Here is a 24,027-nt window from a genome sequence, read left to right on the forward strand (position 1 = left end):
ATGGAAAGTGACTCATAGAAAGTGTTGGAATTCCTTTTGCACTAGCCCAAGAAGAGAACCGGAGAAATACACATTAGATAGGGTCTGAGTCCCAGGGAGAGGCAGGCAGAAGCCCACAGATTTACTTTAGGGTTAGCCCAATCTGTTGCCTTTTCAGGATTGAGAGAAAAGGTCAAGAAGTCCTTTCAAGACCATTTACAAGCAGCCTGGAAGAACCAGCTCAGCGAAAAACGCTACCTGGGAGACCCTCCCCCACTGAGAACCACCAGCTCCCACAGTGCCGCCAGTGATTTGCCTGAACCCTCGGGGAACTCACCCTGTGTCCATAATTAGCCACCCTCAGAGGTGTGGTAATCCTTTCCACCATTTGGTAGGGTCAGAGGTGTTTTTTTCTTTTCAAAGTAAAGAAAAGCATCAGGATAGCAAAACTTACCAAACAAAAGCACGGTAATTCCACACCTGTGCTGGACCAGGACTAACCTACATTGTCTCTAAGACTGTCAACTCAAGGGTCCACACTTTGAAAGGAGAGGGTGTCCCTTGAATGGGCTCTTGCACTTGGTAATCAGCTGTGACTTCAAAGACAATTGAACTACCATATGTGAAAACACTTTCTAAACTGTAATGTAACATACAATTCTTCTTCATCTTGTTAACTTGACCCTCATTCAAAATGATAACATTTATTAACACATATATGTAATATATACATTAACGTATTTATTGGCATAATAAATACTTATTAATGTGGTAATATTCTCATGCTATATTAAAAAAGTAGCTTAGAAAACAGAATGGTCTCATTTTAAGGGATGGGTGGACAAGCATGTGAATAGGGATAAACGTACCAAAATATGTAGGTTATCTTTAGAAGGTTGTGGGTGATTTTCTATTTTTTTGTTTATCCACATTTTCTAATTTTTTTTTTCTATAGTGAACATGTTTTACTACTGTAATTTTTAAAACTTAAAATGATCAATAAAACGCCTTCATTTCATCCCACACGCAATAGGCAAATGAGATAAAAGATGTACAGCATTCAGCATAGATCCTAGCCTATAAGCATTTGTATGCAGTAAATCTGTCACCAGTGTATGTGTATTGTACATATGGCAATGGACACATGTTTTCCTCTGGTAAAGGTGCAAGATCATTTGGAGCCACTTAGATGAGTGGGCTTGAGGAGGGAGGAATTAAAGGCCCATTTAATGGGTGCAATAGATTGTGTCCTAGAAAGCAATGCCGCAGGATGGAAACTAAGAAACTTGGAAGGAAACAGGGTGATTTATCTTTTCAAATGACATTCCTCAACCAAGCTGAGTCAGGAGGCTTAAGTCCCGGGAACAATTTTAAAATAGAGACCCACCAGCAGAGCAGACCATGTGACAAATTCCAAGATGCTATTGATTTGGAGTTTACCTCCAAGCGAGTCCCTTCAGATAGTTGAATAACCTCATCAGATGCCTCTCACCAGAGGCTCCTCAAGCCTCCTTTCAGGATCTGTGTTTGAAGGGCAAGGCCTGAAGCTTAGTCTTGGAACAAAGACACTTTGGGTAAAAGTCGAAAGGTCCTACCTTGTTCCTTCCATGATGGACAAAGCCCTGCAATAGCCTTGCCCTTCCTTGCCTACCATTTCTATAACTATGAAATGATCGTACACAAGGCATTTGAGCTTTCCCTTTCCACTAAGACTGTACCTAGATACTGCAGGCAACTCTGCCCAAATCACTGTAGTAACAGAAATCTTTGGAGTGTGTGACAATAAAACCTGAATGACTTCAGGGCCAGGCTGGGAGAAGAGGCTACCAGGAATATAGAAAGTAGAAAACAATCGTGTTACTGAGAAGTCATGATTTCCCATGAAGAAAGCGAAGATAAAGTTGAGTGTGACAAGTGGTTGACTTGCCCCCAAATCCATTCTCTCCTTCTTCCATAGTAAGAGTTTTAGCTGGGCATACAGTTTTCCAGCTATAGCCTACATTTGTCTGCCTCCCCCGGAGCCAGGTGTGCCTACATAACCTAGCGCAAACAATGGGGTGTGCACAGAGACGTGCACAACTTCTGGGCTGTCTCCAAATTAAAGGCAAGCTGCTGGCCATGGATAAACTCTTTCCCTTTTTCTGCAGAGTATAATGTAGAAGTAACAGTCACTCAGTTGCAACAATTTAAACAAGAACAATACACTTAGGGACCCTGAAAGAACCTGAGTTTCTGAATAATCTCATAAGGTACAGGTGCCCCACCAGCCTGGACTGGCAGGATTATGTGTTAAAAAAGAAATATGTTTCTATGTTATTTAAGCCGCCACTAAGCCACCACATCTGTAAGCTCTTTGTAATAGTAGCTTAGCTTAGTTAATATATTAACTAATCTCATTAGCCTATGGTCAAGCAATGAAAATATTAGGCTGAAGCATATGAAATTGCTGGATTTCTTTTTTAGGTCAAAAACAGTTGAGTATCAGTATACAGGTCAATCTAATGAGATCTAGTCAGATATTTTAAGTAAAGAAAAACTCTTTCTTTACAATAGCTACTTCACCCTGTAATTAAGGTTTAATGAAATAAAATTCAATGTACAGAAACTACGAAACATCATTGGAAGAAATTAAAGGAGGCCTAAATAAATGAAAAGATATCCCATGTTCATGGATTGAAAGACTTAATATTAAGATAGTAATACTCTCCAAAGTAATTTACAGATTTAATATAATCTCTATCTAAATCCTAGCTGCCTATTTTGCAGAGATTGACAAAATGATCCTAAAATTCATATGGAAATGCCAGAAACCCAGAATAGCCAAAATAATCTTTAAAAAGAAGAACAAACTTGGAAAACTCATTTCTTAATTTCAAAAGTTGCTATAAAACCACAGGAATTAAAACAGGGTGGTACTGGTATAAGGTAGACACAAAGATCAATGGAATAGAACTGAGAGTCCAGAAGTATACCATTACATTTGTGGTAAATTGCTTTTGACCAGGGTGACAGGACAATGCAATTAGTAAAGAACAGCCTTTTCAACAAATGGTGCTGGGATGACTAGATAGCCACATGCAAAAGAATGAAGTTGGAGCCCCTACCACACACCACATACAAAAATCAATTTGAAATGGAACAGAGACCTAAATGTAAAAGTTAAGATGATAAAACTCTCAGAAGAAGACATAGGTATAAATCTTCATGACCTTGGCTTAGGCAGTGGTTTCTTAGATATGACACCAAAAGCACAAGCAATCAAAGAAAAAATAAATTGGACTTCATCATAATTAAAAATTTTGTATTTCAAAGGATACTATCAAGAAAGTGAAAAGAAAACCTATAGAATGGGAAAAAATATTTGTAAATCATATACCTGATAAGGGACTTGTATCCAGAATATAGAAAGAAATCCTTCAACATAAAAATAAAAAGACATATATCCCAATTTTTAAATGGCAAAGAATTTGAATAGACATTTACCCAGAGAAGACATAAAAACAGCCAATAAGCACATAAAAGATGCTCATCATCATTAGTCATTAGGGAAATACAAATCAAAACCACAATGAAATACCACTTAATATCTACTAGAATGGCTATAATCAAAAAGACAAGCAATAACTGGTGTTGACAGGATGTGGAGAAGTTGAAACCCTCATACACTGCTACTGGGAATGTAAAACGGTACAGCCAAGGAGAAAAACAGTTTGGTGGTTTCTCAAAAAGTTAAACATAGAATTACCGTGTAACCCCATGATTCTATTCCTAGGTACATACCCAAGAGAACTGATAATGTATGTTCACACAAAAGCTTGTACACAAATGTCCAGAGCAGCACTGTTCATAGTAGCCAAAAAGAGGAAACAACCTAAATGTCCATTAACTGATGAATAATAAACAAATTATGGCATATCTATAAATGGAATATTATTCAGCTACAAAAAGGAATGAAGTTCTGACGCATGTTACAACATGGATAAATCTTGAAAACATTATGCTAAATAAAAGAAGTCAGCCACAAAAGACCACATATTATATGATTCCATCTGTATGAAACATCCAGAAAAACCAAACTCACAAATACAGAAAGTAAGTTAGTGGCTGCCAGAGCAGATTAGGGAACAACTGCTCATAGGTAGCAGGTTTCTTTTTTGAGCAATAAAAATATTCTGTAAATAGTGGTTATAGTGGGTTGAACAGTGGCCCTAAAAAGTTATGTCCATTTCTTAATACCCAGAATCCTTATTTAGAATAGAATCTCCTCTAGAGTCTCTGGAGAGAGTGTGGTCTTGCAGATGCTAATTTCAGACTTCTGGCCTCCAGACTATAAATTTCTATTGTTTAAAGCTACCAGGTTTGTGGTAATTTATTTCAGCAGCCCTAGGAATCCAATAACAATAGTGATTGGTATTAAAGTTTGTAAATTTACTAAAAATCACTGACATACTTTTTAAAGGGTAAACTTTACGGTATATGAATAATATCTCAATGTACTTCACAGACTGAAGTACAACGATAACCTATAGTCCTTTCTTTGTATAGCAAGGTGATGCAGCTGTCTCATAGCCATGAAGATGCACACACTGTAGATGCTCATCCTCCCATCAGTGGGGGCAAGATTTTTAGATCCAGGTCCTTGTGACCTCTTGGGCTGACATTTACTAGGGGGATGGCGGGTCTAATTTGTGACTGTGCAGTTCTGGGTGCATGCTTGAGGCCTGTCTTTTTCCATTTCTATATCAATATTCAACAGATAGACAGAGCACTGACTAAAAGGTTATCCAGATAACTGGAAAGGATAATTTCCAGCTCACCAAGAAAAAAGAGATAACACAAAGAATACTTATCAGCCCAGGAGCTTACAGTGAGGACAAGTCTAGCAGTAAGAGCCACTGTTGCTAAGCAAGCCAGGGTGACCCTGGGGAAGTTCTCCAGGAGTAACTGAGTACCCTTACCACCCTACAGTCAGAGATGGGAGTACACATTATCCCTGGAATCTACTGATCTTTCCTAGGAAGCGATCACCAACACAAAGGGACCTCCGCAGATGCGTATTTGTGGAGGAATTTCTGGTAGATGAAGGCGTTGGAAACTGTCTACTGACAACATGGGAATTAGTGTAGATTGCTCTGAAGGGGTCATTTAGACCTACTTAGGGTGCCTGAGATTCGACGTAACCTCAATTCTCCAAGTCCTGAAGCGTGTGTACAACCAAAACAGATCTGAAGAACACTGACCCTGCACTTCTGAGCCTTACCTCCACACATCACTGCCTTTGGAAAACATAGAGGCACGAATGACTTCAGGTGCCATCCAAGCATACGTCCCTGCTGCGCTCATCTTGGTGGTTCGGTGCCATTCCCGGGCCAGGCCAAAATCAGTGATCTTCAGAACCTTGTTACTCAGGTCTCCATTCTCCACCTTCTGGAGGATCAATACTGGGCAAGGAAAGGAATACGAAAGAAACCAGAGAGTCTGCATTAATCACAAGGAAACCACCGAATACAGAGCCCTCCTCCTATCTGCTCGTCCTCTCCTGCAGGCTCTCACGCAGCTCCCATGGACTGATGGTAGAAGCCTTCATTCTTAAACACCTACGATGCATCCATTTTTGTGCTAAGTCTTTCACAGGCGTTATCTCTAACCCTCATAACAGCCTTATAAAGTAGGTACTATTGCCATCTCTATTTTACAGATGAGGAAACTGAGATACAGCACCATTAAAGAAATTTTCCAAGGCCATTCAACTCATAAGCCGGGACTTAAACCCAGGCAGCCTGACTCAAGAGCCTTCTCTCTTACCCTTTATACCACGCGGCTCATTCACGCCCTATGAAAGGAGCTGCGTGTGAGGTCACAGCTGACCCTTCTGAAGAGTGGCTACTTGTGCTTCCTGTAGGCCAGGGCACTCCTGGGTTATAAACACTCTCAGACCACAAAGAATGGAAGTGTACGCTGGATTTTCAAGGTTTGTGTGTCTGAACACGGAACCAATCCAAGTTACTTTACTTAAGCTCTTAAAAAAACCCCACAATTTTGGGCACAGAGATTTCCTCTTAATCCAGGAACTCACCTCTGCCCATTGAGAAGTGGATGACAGGGTCAGAGGTCACACACAGGTTCACACCCACAATGTTCTCTGTGAACATGGCCCAGGAAGGAGGAACTAGTGCACTGAACTAGCTGTGCTCTGGGCCCTGTCCCCCAAGTTCTAACACCAAAGCACCACAGTGCGGGAGCCATCTCGGCTTTCCTAGGACAGCACCCGAGGTCACGACCTCACGTACAAGACGATTCCGGTGATAAGTGTGCCCTTGTGGGGGCCATTCTCCCCCACAAGGCAAAAGAGCAAAAAGAGCAAAAATGCTCACTGACTCTAGGGCTGTAAGCTAATCCAAGGAACTCTCCCTGAGCGGGCACTAGTGAGTTCCCTGGATCTGTGGAAGCCAAGCAGGAAGGTTATGAAGGCGCTGTGCAAGCACAGCCTCTTGTGGGCCAGACACCGAACCACAACCTGGAATTCAGAGCTCTGCATACAGGATTTCATGGAAGGAAGAAAGATTCTCTCTGCCATTCAGAAAGGGAAAGGGGGAGTAGGGGAGGGTTGGTGGTTTTAGGGCAAGGGCCTTCTTAGGCTGGTCCCTTAAGTCGCACAACTGTACTTTTCCTGCCCTGCCCTACAGCAAATATCTGCTGAATTGTTATCATATCAAAAGGACATGGGCCAAAGATTTCTATGTCCTACGTGCTTCTCAGAAATTCATCAGTAAAGAAGAATTATAAGTAGCTACAGAGCTGGAGGCAGAAAAGAAAACAGTGCCAGCCACTCCTTAGATTTAATGGACTAAGTCTCCTTCCTCCAGACACTGGCCCTAAGTCCCCGGACACACCCCTCCCCTCCCAGCTTCCAGCATTCAGAATGGGTTCAGGCTTCTGAATGACTGGGCAGATAAGACAAAAACAAGAACTTTTCTCTATCTCATTTAACAACAAAAATGTTTCCAGATTCTTCTGTGCCTCTACCTCCATCTCTGCAGGCAGAGATGATGGACAAATACGCACTCTGGTCGCTGACACTAAAAGAAAGTAACACTAAAAAAGCGCACTGTGCCCTCCCGAGGGAACAGTGGGCCACCAGCTGCAGACCATTTCTCTCTAAGGTGCCCCCTTAAATCAAAGATTCAGAGTGAACTCTTCCCCTTACATAGCCAATGAGGCTCAGTCCTGCTACCCCAAATGTTCATGTGGCTGGGACAGAACACAGTGAGCAGGAGGATAAAAGTTTCATGATATATATGGAACCAGCTGCGCTTCCTCAAGTTTTATGCTGGAAAGGGACGCAAGAGAAGTTTAGATTCTGTTCCAGGAAATAGATTTTTAGCTACTAAATGACATACTGAAGATGATTTTTTAAATAGACTAGTCTGTCAGATGGCTTAAGAGGGATGGCAGAATGATGTGAGATGAGGCAAAAATTAGCCCAAGGTCAGTTTGGCTGCATCTGAATGCCTTTAGATAGCGCAGGTCCAGTTCAGCCCCACATAATCCCCACTACTCCCTGCTGCCTTGCACCCAGCTAACCTCAAACATTTATCCCAACAGGTTGGGCTCCTGTAGGCACCTGAGTTTGAAATCCTGGCCTCGGGCTTCTGCCATCAGCCAAGAGAGGCTGGAATGTGAAGCCAGCTGGTAATCCTGGCAGATGGTTACAGCCAATGATTCTCAATAATGGTGACCTGAAATACTGGTATCCACCAAGCATTTATTACTATTAATAATTATGGTAACAAAGTTTGTGAAAGTTTTACTTTTTTTGGAGTTTTTTTAATTGAGATGAAATTCACGTAACATAAAATTCACCATTTTAAAGTGAACAATTCAGCAGCATTTGGTATATTCACAATGTTGTACAACCGCCACCTCTATCTAGTCCCAAAATATTTTCATCACCCTTGCAAGGAAACCCCATACCCAATACGCAACTATTCCCCATTCTCCCCTCCTCCCGGGCCCCGCTTTCTATCTCTGTGGATTTACCAATTCTGGATATTTCATATAAATGGAATCACATATGAGACACATCTGTTAGTGCACTTAGCATGTTTTCAAGGTTCATCCACATTGTAGTTTGTATCAGTACTTCATTCCTTTTTATGGCTGAATAATGTTCCATTGTATGTATATGCCACTATTTGTTTATCCATTAAGACATTTCAGTTGTTTCCATCTTTTGATTATTGTGAATAGTGTTGCTATGAACACATATTTGAGTACCCATTTTCATTTCTTTAGGGTAATACCTAGGAGTAGAATTATGAGGCTATATGGTAATTCTATGTTTAACTTTTTGAGGAATCATCAAACTGTTTTCCACAGTAGTTGAATCATTTTTTATTCCCACCAGCAATGTATAAAGGTCCCCATGTTTCTACATCCTCACCATACTTATTTTCCTTTTCATTTTATTTTTTAATAGTGGATGTGAAATGGTATCTCATTGTAATTTTGAATTCCATTTCCCTAATGATTAATGATGATGGACATCTTTTCATGTGCTTGTTGGCCACTTATATGTCTTCTCTGGAAAAATGCCTATTTGTTGTCTTTTGGTTTTGAGTTATAAGAGTTTTTTATATATTTTGGATACTAGACCCTTAACAAATAGATGATTTGCAAATATTTCTTCCATTTCTACAGGCTGTTTTTTCACTTAATGATAATGTCTTTTGAGGCACAAAAGTTTTGAATTTAGATGAAGTCCACTATATTTTTTTCTTTCGTTGCTCATGCTTTTGGCATACTATCAAAGAATCCAGTGCCAAATCCAAGTTCATGAAGATTTACTTCTATGTTTTCTTCTAAGAGTTGTATGGTTTCAGCTGCTATATATAAGTCATTCATCTATCCTTAGTTAATTTTTGTATATTATATAAAAAAGGGGCCCAACTTCATTTTTTTTGCATGTGGCTATCCAACTGTCCTAATACCATCTGTTAAAGAGGAAAGCTTTACCTTTTAAAATGGAGCAGAGCACAATTTTCTCCCCATTTACTTTCCTGAGAGAGAAAGGCTGTACTCACAGCAGCTTACTTATATGTATCACTACAGTGAACCCATCCCGAGCTTCTACCACTGACTGCAGCAATAACACATTATTGTGCTTTACTTCTTGGAAAACTCAACAATGTTTTATCAAATTTCTGGTGAATTCCATGATAGTGTATTAAGTAAATGTCACCTCTCATGTAGGGGGCAGTGGAACAAATTCTGAGAACAACTAACAAGTCCAGGCCTAAGTCAGTGGGGGCCTGGCCAAGATAAGAGAAAATGAGAGGAAAACATGCATTTGAACTAAAAACCTAGTGATTAACCAGATATAGGGACTTGATGGATAAAGAACAGGTCTCCAGCCTTTCAGACATGGGTGACAGTTAGAATGGTGGTGACCTTGACTGGGAAGTTGAGACAAAGCCTATTTGAGGAAGCCGAGATTAGTTTGGGACATAATGGGTTTAGGCTACCAGTAAAAAGAGTATGGAAAAGGAAAAAGAAGACAATTTATATTCCAGGCTTGACACTCTCCATGTGATCCTAGACAAATTTCACGCACTCTGCCCCTCTATTCCTACTTCCATAAAATAGGAATAAAGATTAGAGGCGATTTAACAATGAATCACCTAGCAGAGTGCCTGACACATAAATAAGCACTTAGGACACTGCAGCTATTATTATTACTGTTATGAGTGTCTTGTATGTAAGTGGAAAGCATGGGACTCAGCACTCAAGATACTGAGGTGGGAAGCCTGGCAGTCCCTGATACATATTAACCAGGCAACAAATTTTTGCTCTATCAATAAATGGAATGGTTGATTAAATACTGACAGCTATCCATTACTGATCACTTACTATGTAGTGACATGATGCTTTTTACATGATGTATGTAAAGAGGTTGACATACATCACCTTCATCCTTAAAGCAACCCTATGAAGTAGGCGTAATCATTTTCCCCCATTTTCCCCATTCTGAAAGACATTGAAAGGTTAGGTTACATTAGTGAGGGATGGAGACAGGATCCAAAGTCAGATCTTTCTTTGAGTGCTGTGCCATCATAGGGCAGAAGGGACTCATGCGTCTTTAGCCTTATCTCCATTTCTGCTTGATCCCTAAAACTGTCATTGATTAACGAGTCTTCACTGCTCCCCCTTTTCCGGAATTATTCCTTCAGCACCCCAAAACACCACCATGTGATTTAACACTATATACTTCTTTTAATCATTCCCAATGCTGCGTGTTTGTGTCTCATCATTTCCACTAGCACGTGATGGAATATGACTCTAGGGGGCAAAAACCTCATTCTCTTTCATTTGGAACCCACGCCGTCTCCACTCCAGGAACCAAGCACAAGGCCCAGTTCTCTGAAAGGACTGACCCCTCGGGGTCACTTATTTGACTGAAGGAGTATCTGTGCATCATTCTCAGACTACTCACTTCCCCATTCTATTGTTGCCAGGAGTCAGGGGGCATCTTCCCAGTGCTACCGTTCCCTGAGGAACGGGGGTAAGCGTGTACCAGGCAGGATGATGACACTGCAGAAGGAGCAATACCTCAGCCACGGTACCCTAGTGACTAACATATCCTGCTGGTGCCAGGTGAGGTGAGGGAACATAAGGAAAAATAAACTGGTGACTCTGCCCTCAAAGGCCTTCCACAAGCTATACAAAAAGATACACAACAAAATTTACCTGGTCACAGTGTGCATCAATAAAGGCCCAGGTTTTGCTATAATTAGTAAGACAGTCACAGTCTTCCAACCCTCAGTAATCCAAGGACATTCTTTTTTATTATTTCCAGATCAGGACACCACTCCTATAGCATTTACTTAATATTTTTCTTTAAATTGACTTTTAAAGAATTACTTAAAGAAAAATTTTATATCATTATTTTAAATGGAAAAAAACAATTATTCTCCTAATGTTAGGTAACTTGTACAAGTAAATAAAATGAAAATAACTTAGAAAGTTTCAGTAGACCCTGTGATTGGTCTAAGTTCTAAGCCTAAAGTCTGTTCTCTCGGTTAGAAGGAAAAGATTAGAAGTGTTAGTAATAAAGGCAAACTAGCACAAAAGTGGATCTGATCCTCCATGAATATAGAGCAGCTGAATGACTTTCTATGGGATTCAATGGTATTTAATACAAACCACCAAAAAGGGCCTCAAGGCCATCTCCTGCTAGGATATCAGAGGGAGAAATGATTCAGGCAGGGTGGCCACAAAGGCTTCTTGAGTCTGACTTCATGTCATTTAGCTGGAGGTGACTCTCAAAACTTGGCATAACTGTAGAGACTCTCCCATATATACTAATGGTAAATGATGATTTATCATTTTGAGATTTCTTATTTATTATTCATCTCCGTTAGCACAAGGGGCTCTGATCTGCTAAATGCTCGCCTTGGCACCAAGGCTCCCTTCCCCAGGCCTTCATTTAATCCAAATGATTCAGCATTATCTCTTCTAGATTAAGCAATTGGTCTGTTTCGAGAGTTGTGTTTTGCTTGGTTTAGTCTTTTTAAGAAAAGTTTTATTGTCAAATGTATATACAGATGGAAGAGTTTATAAAACGCGCATGTATAGTTTAAAGAAAATAAGATGAAACTTCATGTGACCCCATCCAGTTCCTTAGAAGCTCCATATGTCTCTCTCTGTCACATCCTTTCCCTTTGCTTAGATATCACCCAATCTTGACTTCTGTTATTCGTTCCTTTACTTCTCTTCGTAATTGTACCACTTAGGTGTACATCCCTAAATAATATATTGTTCAGTTTGAAAAAGTGAGTGAGACAAGCACAAATATAGTGGTGTGTACTAGTTTCCTAGGGCTGCCATAGGAATTTAACACAAATTTTGTGGCTTAAAACAAATTTATTCTCTCCCAGTTCTGGAGGCTAGAATTCAGTCCAAAATCAAGGTGTGGGCAAGGCCACACTCCCTCCAAAGGCTCAGGGAAGACTCCTTCTTTGCCTCTTCCAGCTTCCAGTGGCTGCCAGCAATTCTTGGCATTCCTTGGCTTAGGGCAGCATAACTCTAATCTCTTTACTTGGCCCTCTGCCCTCTATATGTCTGTCTCTGTGTCTTCTCAGGGCATTCTCATCTCTGTCTGTATCCAAATTTCCCTCTACTTATAAAGACACCAGTCATTGAATTAGGGCCAATTCTCATCCAGCATGACCTCATCTTCACTTGATTATATCTACAAAGACCCTATTTCTCATTACAGCCACATTCACAAGTTAGGACATCAACACATCTTTTTTAGGGGAACACCAATTCTACCCACAATACTGTATAATAGTAAAAATATTGCCTTTGCTAGATGAAGCCTCCCAGAAGGGAAAAAGATAAACAGAGTGCCTGGTCATTGTCCCAGAGAATTGCCAAGAGCCCTTTCTGGGAAAATCAGTAAGCGAGATCATAAATGAGTCCTAAAAAATTGGGTAGGTAATCACAGTGGGAACATCTGGCAGGGGAGACGTGGGGGGAGGTACAGGTACTGGACATCCATCAGAAATATGGTTGGGGGAGTGAGCTCCTCTGAGTTTCTATTTCAAAATTCACTTTGGCTTGCCTCTGGTTCTTAGGGTTGGGCAAAGAAAATACTCTATCTGGTCAGAACAGAGAGGGGTGAGCAGAAGCTTTATCAGCACATGAGTAAGACAGCCATATGCAGATAAGAATCTGGACTAGGCTCCTCCAGGTAGTCAGCCTCAGACTGAATCCACAGACCACCAGTAGTAGGTGAGTAGGTGGTGACAGCCCCAAGTCACGCTGACAGATCTAAACTGCCTATCCTCCATGTCTGGTGCACAGCTGTTCTCCTGGCATCTCCTTTCATGGTCCTCGGGGGTTGACCTGTGTCTCTCCTGTGTTAATTCTGTGTCCAATATCCAATTCTCCCTTTGCTGATTTCTTTTTTTGTTTTGATGGTGTGCGTTCTCCAGAAGCTCCTTACCAAAAAAATGCATTGAAGCTAAATTGTTGTTGATGCCTATTTTCCATCCCCCTGCTGGGTATAAAAATGACTAGAGATTCTCCTTCATAAATTTGAAAGGCATCATGTATCATTTTCTTGCCTCCAACATTTCTGTTAAGAAGCCCTGAGCCTTTTTGCTTCCTGATGCTCTATATGTGATGTGTCTTTTTCTTTCAGGAATTTCTAGTTTCTTCTTAATCTCCAGTGTTTTGAAATCTCAGAGGGATGCGCTTTGGGGTGGAAACCTAGTACTTTCAAATCTGAACACTCATGTCCTTCAGTTATAGGGAATTTTCTTGAGGTGTTTTACTGTTAATTTCCTCCCCTATATTTGTTTTCTATTTCTCTAGGACCCCTATTCAGATATGGGGCTTTCTAAATTGGTCCCTCAATTTTCTTATCTTTTCTCTTCTACCTTTCCCACTTTTTCTTTTTGCTCTTTTTCTGAGATGTCATCACTTTATCCTCTAATCCTTCTATTGGGTTTGTCATTTTCCTATCATGGTTTTAATTTCTAAGAGAGCTTTTTCTTCATTGAATTTTAAAAAACTGAGTGGTAAGCACAAACGTAGCTGAGTAACAGCTCTTTTGTAATATAGGTACAATATCTTTTCTTTTACCTGAGTGTACTACTGATGATTCTTTTTATTTCTTGGTTTTCTCCCAATGTAGTTTGTTTCGGCTGCTTTTTTTCTATTTGTGCTTTAGTCTCTAATACATTTTTGCTCAGTTATTGTAATCCTTGACTGTCTGTTCATGATTAAGAACCAAATTGTGCTTAGGTTTTAAAAAGGAAGTCCTAATGTTTTAAAGGTACATACTGCAATATTTACCAAAAAAAAAATTATATAATGTTGCAGATTTCCTTCAAAATAATCAAGAGTAAGGAATGAGTGGGGTGACAGAACAAACAAAAATTACCCATGAGCTGGTCACTGTTGAAACTAATTTGAGTACATGAGAGTTCACTATGCCATTCCCATCACTTGTGTGTATGTTTTCCACAATAGTAAGTGGAGTGGGGAGACGAGGGATCCAAAGCTGAGTAGAACCTCCAAGCACATAGGAGCAATCTGTCAGCTCTTGAGCTTCACTGTAGGAAGATCCAGGTGAGCCTACACAAGAATATCTGAGGTCACTTCTCCTCAGCTGGTCAGCTCCCAGAGGGCAGTACTCTTCCAAACTGCTAGGAAAATGAAGAGCCTGGCTGCCAACGCGCTGGGAATCAAGTCATGAAGAGGGCGAAGTCTCAGAACGCAGGCTTCGGTATATAAACAGTGACTCATCTCCCCATTTTAAAAATAAAGTCCCCATACCCTCCATGTGCTTAGTGTCTCCCAGTCCACAAACTGTTTCACCCCTTCCAAAAGGAAAGGCAGTCAGGTGGTTGCATGGAGTGGTGAAGGAAGTGGTCCATGGGGCCCAAATGCATTTCATATGGCTGCTACCCAATCTTTTTTATTTTAGCAGCCCCTTCGCCCCAGTTCCAGAGGTGTCTGGTGCTGCCAGTTCCTAGACTTTTTAGGAGTATGTGATATAAACAAATTGGTTCTTTGTTTTTCTCACCATCAGCCTAAAATGATCTTTCTCCAATGTCCTACATCAATTACCACTCACCCACCTGTTTTCTAGCTTCCAAAACTTTACTGCTCTTGTCTCCTCTCCTGTTGGCCTTGTGAGTTCCTGTAGTTTTAGCTGGGTTTCAAGAGAGAACACAAGCAGATGTAGTATTTGTATGTGTTCAATCTGCCATCTTAGCCTGAAACCCTGCCTTCCGTTTTGTTTGTTTTCTTGAGTAGGAAAAAGGAAACTGGTACAATCTGTATCCAGAGGGCTTCCCGCTTTCCTTGGCTTAGTTCTTCCATCCCTCCCAATATGCAAAATCTGTACTCCTGCTTGTTCCTGCCAAAGCTTAGACCACAGCCACCAGATCTGTGTCATAGTGTCCTCTCCCGCCTGGACAAGAACACCCTCTGAGATGCAGCAAGGCAGAAAGAAAAGAGCAACAGATGAAGGCCCAGGATGTCTGAGTCTGGCTCCACCACTGTGTGATCTTCACCAGGACCCCATTCCCCTACCTCTGACATTCTCCGAGTCCGTAATTTTCTGAAAGCAGTGTCAGTCTTTTCTGGGCCCAGCCATGTTCCACCACCCATCTGCGCTGAAGAATAGCTAAACCCAAGGGCAAAGAGAAGTTAAACAAGAGGAGTCTACTCCAGAGAAAAGCTCTATAGACACAGCCAGATCTTGGGCACCTGAGTCAGCACTGGAAATATTTGCTTCCGGCAGCACGTTGTCTCCAGTGGAGGAAGGAAGACAATCTCAGGCTCCAGCTCTACCCAGTAGCCCAGAGTGCCAACAGACCAGCAGCTCACACACAGCAGTCTCCCCATTGTGCTGACTCAGCAAGTCACATGGAAAAGCCTGACTCATGGACCACTACCATGCAGTGAGAGCATTGCCAGCATATATCCCCCAGACCCTCCTGACCCCAGGCCCTTGGCCCACTCTGTCCCTCCAGGCAAGGCCAAGAGAGGCCAGACTTGCTTACCCAGGCAAATGATTCACCACCTAGACTCCCCGACTATCTGCCTCAGCAGAGGTGTGGTGCTGCCTGAAGACGCACGGAGATGCCAGCAGCAGCTAAGGCCCCAGCTGGGTTCAGCAATGTCAGCAGAGCTGCTCCAAGTCCCACTGGCACAACCTGTAAGGCTGTGCTTCCCGACAAACACTCGGGGACAGACAAGTGGAGAAAACTGGGTCCTTGGGGACTTAGGATCCACCCCTTCCTGGTACAGAAGAGGAAACCACTGGACGCATGCAATGTACTCCTTGCAAAGCCAGACATCACTCAGCACCGTGACCTCTTCCTGTGACCCAGAGCTAGAGCAAAGTTGAACTACAATGGCCTCCCTTTCTACACCTATAACCTAAAGAGGCATAAGAGGTACTCAATAAATATCTGTCTTGAATGAACAAATGAACACAAATCACTTCAAAAGGTCTCTGATTGAGTCAGTTAAGGCAGTGGTCTCCAAATACCTGCTTGAGAGCTAGCCTCAACAGAATCGCCAAAGATGCTACAGCAACGATTCCTAACCTTTTAAAATATGTCCTTTCAGCTTTAAAAAAAAAAATGCTATTATCATGGCAGATGTACTTTCAGTGTGTGTTGGCTAAGACGAAAACAACGACCAGAGCTAATGTTTACGAGGGCTCTAACGCGTACTGTGCACTGGATGAAGCAATTGGTCCGTAATCTTATTTCATTCTCTCAACAATTCTGGAAGGCACTTTCAGATCTGGAAACTGAAATTCAGAAAGGCGGGTCCACAGGTAGTAAGAAGCAGAGCCAAGATATAACCCAGGTCTGAATGAAATCACAGTCAGGGCCCCAGACCACCATGCCAATAAGAAAACGTTTTTTAAATGAAATTGTATTTTATCAACACAACAGCACCTATACACTTTTGAAAAAAAACAGAAATATGAATATCTGCACTTTCTATAAACATGTTCAGATTCAAAGACACCGTGCAGTAGCCCCCTCCCCAGGGGTCTGCAGCCCACCCCTGGGAACCACTGAACTCAGTGACCAGAAGCCCCTTATGCAGAAAGCAACAAGTGACTGCCCCCCCTAACCCCAGGGAAAGGATCTTCCTGTCTGCCCTCATTTTACATCCAAGCAAGTGTCTCAAAGCCTCCGACTCCAGAGAAGTGGATCGGAGAGACTCTCCAAGGAAGGGTTAAAACAGAAGGACAGAGTCAGCAGCATTCATGAGAAAGAAAAAACAAATTGAAAACACAGCTGAAAAGAATTGCTACATTAGCAATCCTGGCAACATATTGTGGAAGGGCTAACAGGGATTAATGATAGGAAAAGAGCCTGGAATCTGTGACCCAGACTGCTAGTTGCCCTTCAATGGTTATTCTCCCCTCCTCCTGTAGTAATAAACCCCTAAATTTTAAGATGGGCACCTAGCCACATTCAACATTAACTACATTTCCCAGTCTCCTTGTCCCAAAGGTGCACCCAGGTGACTAAGAAGCATCCCGTGGCTGCTTTCGTAACCTGTCTTAAAAGACACCGGCTCAGGGCCTTTGGCCCGTCTTCTTCATCCCTTCCTACACAGTGCTGCCTGGAACATGAACGTGATGGCTGGAGGTCTAGCTCCCTGCCATCTTAGACCATGAGGATAAGAGCAGAGAGGTGAATGGGAAGGAGTCTAGGGCTCATGGAACAGAGGTGCCATGCCAACCATGGACTACCTCTGGCTAGAGAAACAGACTTCCTACTTCAGCCACTGTTACTTTGAGTGTCTGTTTCTCATAGCTAACCAAATCTAACTAATACAAAGTTCAATTCCACTACTACAAACTCTCATTATAGCAAAAACAGAAATAAACATACTAAAATTGAAAATCTAAACCAAAAGCAACATTCCAGTCAGTAAAATCTCCACACAATATAGCTAAAGACTTGGATGGCCTCTCCAAGCTGCTATCAAATGAATCAACTTGAAACATACTTCAGCTGCATCTTTTTTTAAATAGTATGTCATGCTCTATAATAAGTGTTGACTTAAATCTTTCACAAAAAAAAAAAAAGGCCACATGTATATAGGGCCTACATGTATCTCGCTAAGTACAAATATAAATCAAGCCAGTACCTCCCCTTAAGAAGCTCACTAACTAGGAAGACGACTCTGGATGTAAGAAAGAATAGGGCAGGAGACCTTTGTTTTTTATTATGAGCTTTGTGATATAATTTGGCTTTTAGACTAGATACTATATATAAATGTTCCTTTAAAAATACATATCAAAAATATATAGTAGTTAATTTAATAACATACGTGACTATATTAAAATAAAACAGTATACAAAAATACATAGTTTGATCTTGTTTCTTTTTGTTAAGAATATTATGTCTATCTACCCATCACACAGAAAAATACCTGAAAGATATATACCTAAATGCTAACAGTTATCTCTGGGCACTGGGATTTGAGGTGATAGTTTTTCTTTATACTTATCTATATTATCGAAATTATCTAAAATAAATGAGTTTTTGTTAATATAAAAATTAAGTCATTTGGTAATAACAATACTATTACTATTACTACTACTACTACTACTACTACTACTACTACTACTACTACTAATAATAATAATAATAGCAGCCTTTACAATTTCTTGCATCCCTACTATGTCCCAGGCACAATACTTGGAACTTCACATACGTTACTTCGTTCAGTCCTCATGGCAACCCTGCAAGGTGAGTAGCATCCTCATTTTATAGATGAGAAAGCTGGGGCTCAAAGATTAAGTAACTTTTCCATATCTAAGAGAGGAAACCAGGATTTGAATACTGTTCTGACTTCTATGCCCATATTCCTTCCACTATACCATGCTGTCCTCTCCAGTTGGGGTTCAAATGTTTAGCAATTACATCTCTACAAGACATTGTACATCTCTACAATACTTGTCTCTCCTATGCCACAGTGTACCCCGCATCTTCATTTTATTTGTTGTCTTGGGGTGGGCTCATATCACAAATTGGGCAGGCACCCCACCTAATCCTATGTCCTGTATGGACAGAGCCACCATTAAGAATGGTTTTCTCATAGCACTGTCAAGTTGATGATGGCTACTTCTCACTGGCCAGGACAAGGAGGGATAACTGTTCAGAACAGAAGAGAACTGGCAGAGAAGCCATCGAAACTAGGAGTCAAACCTAATTCTACCCGAGTCCACTATCCTTTCCACTAGAACTCATAGGGTCTCAGCCTAAAACCAAACCACCTGAGTACTACTCTGTATCTTTCTAGGGAAGGGAACCAGCCTTCTATATTAAATGGAAGTGCTTTAGAAGTAAATATTTGGGAAGCTCAGACGCTCAAACTAGAACAGCACTGGCAAGGTGTAGTGGCAAAAGCTTGCTGGTGGGCAGCATCTCACCAGGCATAATTTAGGACAAATGTATGCTAAAAGCACCATGGCTGAAACAGTACATAAGCTTGGAGGTTGTAGGGAAGGACATGTACTGATGGGCAAGACATGTAACCCTCCTATACCAGGTCCGATGCCATTTTAGAAGTTGTGAGCTTTGCTTTGAGTCATACAGACTAGACCCTGTAAACTCAATACCACTGATCATCTTTAAGCTACATCCCTCTAGATGGTATATCTAGGCAAACCATCAGTACGGTTGGCGGGAAAGCTGAGAAGAAAAAACTTAAATGTTCAAAAGTGTGAGGATAAGAACTAACAAAACAGAGGAACCCTAGGATCCTGAAGTTCCACTATCACCATTGGACCTTCATCCTCGTGACAGGTACGTATTTGGTGCTGAGCAGTAGCAGGTAGGCATAATACAGCTGTTCAGTGAAGCCCAAATGTTCTCAATTCAGGATCTCTACTTTGATTTACAGAATCTTCTCCCATCGGCCCTTCAGTCACTAGGCTGTAAAAACTATGAAAACACACTTGAGTGACCAATCTCTAACTCTCTACCCATCTCTAGGACTCTGTGGCTTGGCTCAGTGCCTTTCTCACTATCCCTTTCACGGGGGACTCTTCATTCCCGTTCCACTCATACCAAGTCACCATCTACATCTCTTTGTCTTTTCTATAATGTGTGCCCTACCCAGTGATTCATCCCCAGACCAGGAGAAAGGACCTCCAGAGAGTGGTAAGAACGGCTAAGGCTCGTATCTGAGAAAGGCAAAGGATAAGTGTCAGCTCCAAAACCTCTGGACCTCAGCTCCACTGTGCACCAACAGCCACAGTCGACAATAGGAGAAACATTACCCACTGCTCATTTGCCCCAGGGAGGACCATTCTGCACATTCAAAAATAGAAGACAAGGTTATTTTAGAGAGGAGGATTATCCTTGCTCCATCACAGCCCTGGGGTAAGTCTCCCCTATAAGACCAGCCAGACTGATGCTATTACAAGTGGTCAGGGTATACTGGGTAGAGTTCTAACGCGCAAGGACCAGCCCCTCACCAGAGGGTCTTATGCCCCAGCAAGTCAACCCTTGAGATGCTGGGCTTTGTCCTTGGATCATGAGGTTCCGCCCTGACTGACTGCAGCATCCATCTCCTTTTGGGAAGGAGGCACGACCACCATGGGTGGAAAGGGACTTGGGTAACCTAAGCCTCTAAAATACAACCAAAATCCAGCATCAGAAATAGCACCAGGAAAGAATCTAGGTTGTTACTCCAAGAGATCAAGACATCTCCCTGCTAACATTCCTGCCTAGGAATCTACTGACCTTGGCCAATAAAAGATAGCAATTGCTTTAGTTATTGAACAAGGTCAGCAGTCGCTTACATAGGCAAAAGGGAGAGGATGAGAGAGGGATGAAGAGATGATTCTATAAAGAAAAACAGAATGGAACTTCCCTCATTCTCACATCTCTACTCCTATTCCTTCTGGCCGTAAGTCTATACTTATCACCATTATCATCATCACTGTGAGTATCTACGGAGCCCTTACTACATGCCAGGCACTGTGCTAAGCATTTTACATGCACTATCTCATTTAAAAACCTCATGAGACAAGTATCGTTTTAATCTCTATTTACAGATGAAGACACTGTGGCTGAACGAAGTGAGGATATTCCCTAAAGTTACATATGCAGCTGTTCTTGAAATTGTAAAGAAGGGACATGGCTTGGTCCAGAGACAGAATCAGAAGGGCACTCTCAGTAGGGGGAATAATGTGGTTCCAGGCCAAAGGAGGAAAAAAAAAACCCTGAAAGTCTAGGAAATAGTCCCTTGTCAGTAGAGCCAAACCTTCGTGAAGGGAAAAGGGAGAAGATGAAACTAGAACAAAGGGCTGGAGCAGAACTGGAAGACCACAGGCCACGCAAAGGAGCTTAAAGTCTACCCTGGAGTCACAGGCAGTTTCGAAGCCAGGAAATAGTATGATCAGATTTGTGTGTCACCAAAGCAGCATGGTTGCAGTGAGACAGACTGAACTGAAAAAACAACAGACCGGCAGCAAGGACACAGTAACCTATTATAATTGTCCAGGTAAAGGTGGTAAAGAATAAACTAAGGTACTGGAGATGGGATGATGCGACCAAGAGATGGAGTACTTAATTACACGTACAGGGAGCAGGAGTGGCCAGTGAGTCCTAGGAAGTATTCTGGCTTCACAGCACTCATTTTCTCTGGCTGTGTACCTGTATGTCATCAATCTTACGGGAAGGTACGAGTGTTCAGTGAGTACGGGGCTTTTAGAGGTCCCAATTCCTCCACCTCTGTGCCAACATCTACCTACCTACTCTTCTAACAGGGACTGAAGCTTCCCATTCCTCTCCACAAGCTCAGCAACCCTAGGAATATGGTTCCTCCATTGCCAGTTGTAGCCACCACCTCATGCATTACTAACTGCCACTACCTGGACCACGTGCAGTTCCATAGTCCTCATGGGCTGAGACCAGACACTATGTGCCAAAACAGCTCAGTCCTGCGTTCATCTGGAACAATGGGCTGTGCTTCACAATGTCAGCCAAGGGCGTGCAGCAGAGAGCTCAGGGAATGGCAATACTAAGAATGAGGCCAGAGGAGACAGAACCGATAGATGAGCCAGTCCTCAGACAGGCACTTGGGCCTGAAGCAGTGTTCAGACTGGCTTGTTAGGCAACAGGACCGTGCAACTGGGGCCTCAGTTCAAACCCAGAGACTGCCCAGGATTCCGGGCTACTCCCAACTTCGGCCAGTCATCTTGTGAATACGTGCCATGGAGAACAAAGGGAAATAGGATGTATATGTACAGACCAGCCTTCTTCATAATGTATCCACATCTGTGCTTGCCACATGATTCAATAGCATGAGAAGTGGATTTCTGCTGCCATGTTGGGCTGGAGCACAGAAGGGGGCATGATAGGGAAGCACAGTATTTATAGACTAAGACAGCTGGTCTCAAGCATGCATAGCCCAATTCGCCAGCCTTTTTCAAGCTATTTTTCAATGACCCTTTTAACCAGCCCCAGCTTTCCACGGAAACTTCACTTTCATCTCTTCTTTGGATGCTGTATCTCCTGCCGATCTCTCTCACGCTGCTGAGTCAAGGTTTTCTTACAACCAAGCTTCTTGTGATTAAATCTAAAACATCAGTGCCATCTCCCTGGCCGAACTTCCCAGCATGTGTCTGCAGGACACCTTGCTCTCTCCAACATCCTAAACCATGACATTTCAAAAGATGTTAACTTAAGTACCTACGGTCACTGCCACCTTGTGCAAATTAAGCCCAGATAACACAGCTGGGACTCTAGCCCTGTGCTTGTCCAGACACGGATGTCACCAGCAGGAAACAGAAAGGCAGAGCTTTTTAGCAGCCACTTTCCTTACAAAAAAACACCTCCTCAAACACCCGCCTGCCCTGAATATGCCCACCACACCAGCTCGAATTGAGAAGAGCTGCCAGGCCCAGTCTCCGTGATGTCTCAGAAGCGCCCAGCTACAAACTGGATAAAAATAATCAAAAAAGAGGTGGCACATCAGACCGATGATGATCTTGTCAACAAAAAGCCCTTTGTTTTTGGCAGGTGGGCACAGGGTGCTGCTGAGGCACAGGCTCTCAGGACCTGGATCTCCAAGCTCTGCCACCAGAGTTCCCTTGGCAGGTTGCATTTTCAAAACAGCACATCTCCTATCTTATATGCTTTCCTCCAATGTGACCTGACACTCCTTTCACCAAGAGGTTGGTCTCTGTCCCCTCTGCTTGAATCTGAGTGGGCCCGAGACCCACTTCGACTACTAGAATGCAGAAGTAACACCATATGACTTCTAAGCCAGATGAGAAAAGATAATGCAGCTTCTGCCTTGTTCACTGGAACACATGCTTGAAGTCTTGAGCCACCATGTGACAAGGACAAGAGCCCTGAGGCAACCACACTCGCGGAGGGGTTAGAGGTGGGCACCCCCATCAACAGTCGTAGCCTTCAAATCCTCCCAGCCTAGGCACCGGACGTGTGTGAACAAGCCTTTCTGATGATTCCTGCCTCCATCTCTGGCCTCACTCTGAGCCTCCAAATCTTCGCAGCTGAGGCCCCAGATGCTGAAAAGCAGAAACGAGTCGTTCCTATTGAGCCCACTCCAAATTCCTGACCCAAAGTCTCCGTGAGCATAATGGAGTGGTTCTTGTTTGGGTGGCTTATTCCGAGGGAACAGTAATGGAAACAGCTAGTGACACACTTCTCAATCCATTCTTATCTCTCCTGCTACCAGAGAAACAGCTGCTCTTGGAAATAATATTTTTCAAAAAGGAAAATCTCCCTTTTATTGAGCATTCACTTTGTGTCAGGCATTATGTTAAGGGCTTACATGCATAATTGTATTTAATTCTCATTACAATGCTATGAGTAAGTACTAGGACCTTCCCCATTTTACAGAAGAGGAAATGGGCTCAGAGGTTCAGGACCTTGTCCAAAGCCAGATCTCCCTGACTCAGAGCCCATAACACTGTATCATGCTCTGTTTTTTGGCCACTTGGAGACAAGAGCTGTTTCTATAAGGAACACTCAGCTCCTCAGGAGCATGGCTTTCCTGTTCATTAGTCCAGGTCTGGGCATTTCCTAACAAACCTGGGTAACAGGGGCATAGCATCGACAAACACTTGGCCTTGTTGGAGCTGGGGCAGACCCCCTTCCCTGGAAAGTCGCTGCTATGGCCCACCACCCTATTATCATGAACCCCACCTCCTCTTTAAGACCTAACTCCTCCATCAAGGCCTTCCAAAGAATTCCGCCTTCTCTGGACACCATCTCATGTACCTGGGGCACACGATCCCATCCCGCCTCAGACTATTCTGGTTGTTTGGGTGTGTTACATGGTATATGGCTCCTGAGGAAGGAAAGAATGTGGTGGAAGTGGCATCTAAGTATATGATAAAGTGACTAACCTGTAGCATCTATACAATAGCAGGCGCGTTAGTTTCTTGCAAGGACCTGTTGGGTTGAAAATCATCACCCACATACAACACAAACATTCCAGGCTCTGTGACCT

At 42.5% G+C, this 24,027-nt stretch overlaps 1 protein-coding gene across 3 annotated transcripts in view; it reads right to left on the minus strand.

Annotated features, from left to right (window-relative positions):
• The window catches only part of MAP3K9 (mitogen-activated protein kinase kinase kinase 9), a 74,200-nt gene that overhangs the window by 27,407 nt on the left and 22,766 nt on the right, over positions 1 to 24,027 (minus strand). For all 3 annotated transcript variants that reach the window (XM_023525809.1, XM_023525808.1, XM_011384827.2), the window contains one exon: positions 5,240 to 5,420. In XM_023525809.1, the coding sequence (XP_023381577.1) occupies positions 5,240 to 5,420 (181 nt within the window). The remainder of the gene's footprint in view (positions 1 to 5,239; positions 5,421 to 24,027) is intronic.

This window comes from Pteropus vampyrus, unplaced genomic scaffold, assembly GCF_000151845.1.
Source record: "Pteropus vampyrus isolate Shadow unplaced genomic scaffold, Pvam_2.0 Scaffold631, whole genome shotgun sequence".
NCBI lineage: Eukaryota > Metazoa > Chordata > Mammalia > Chiroptera > Pteropodidae > Pteropus > Pteropus vampyrus.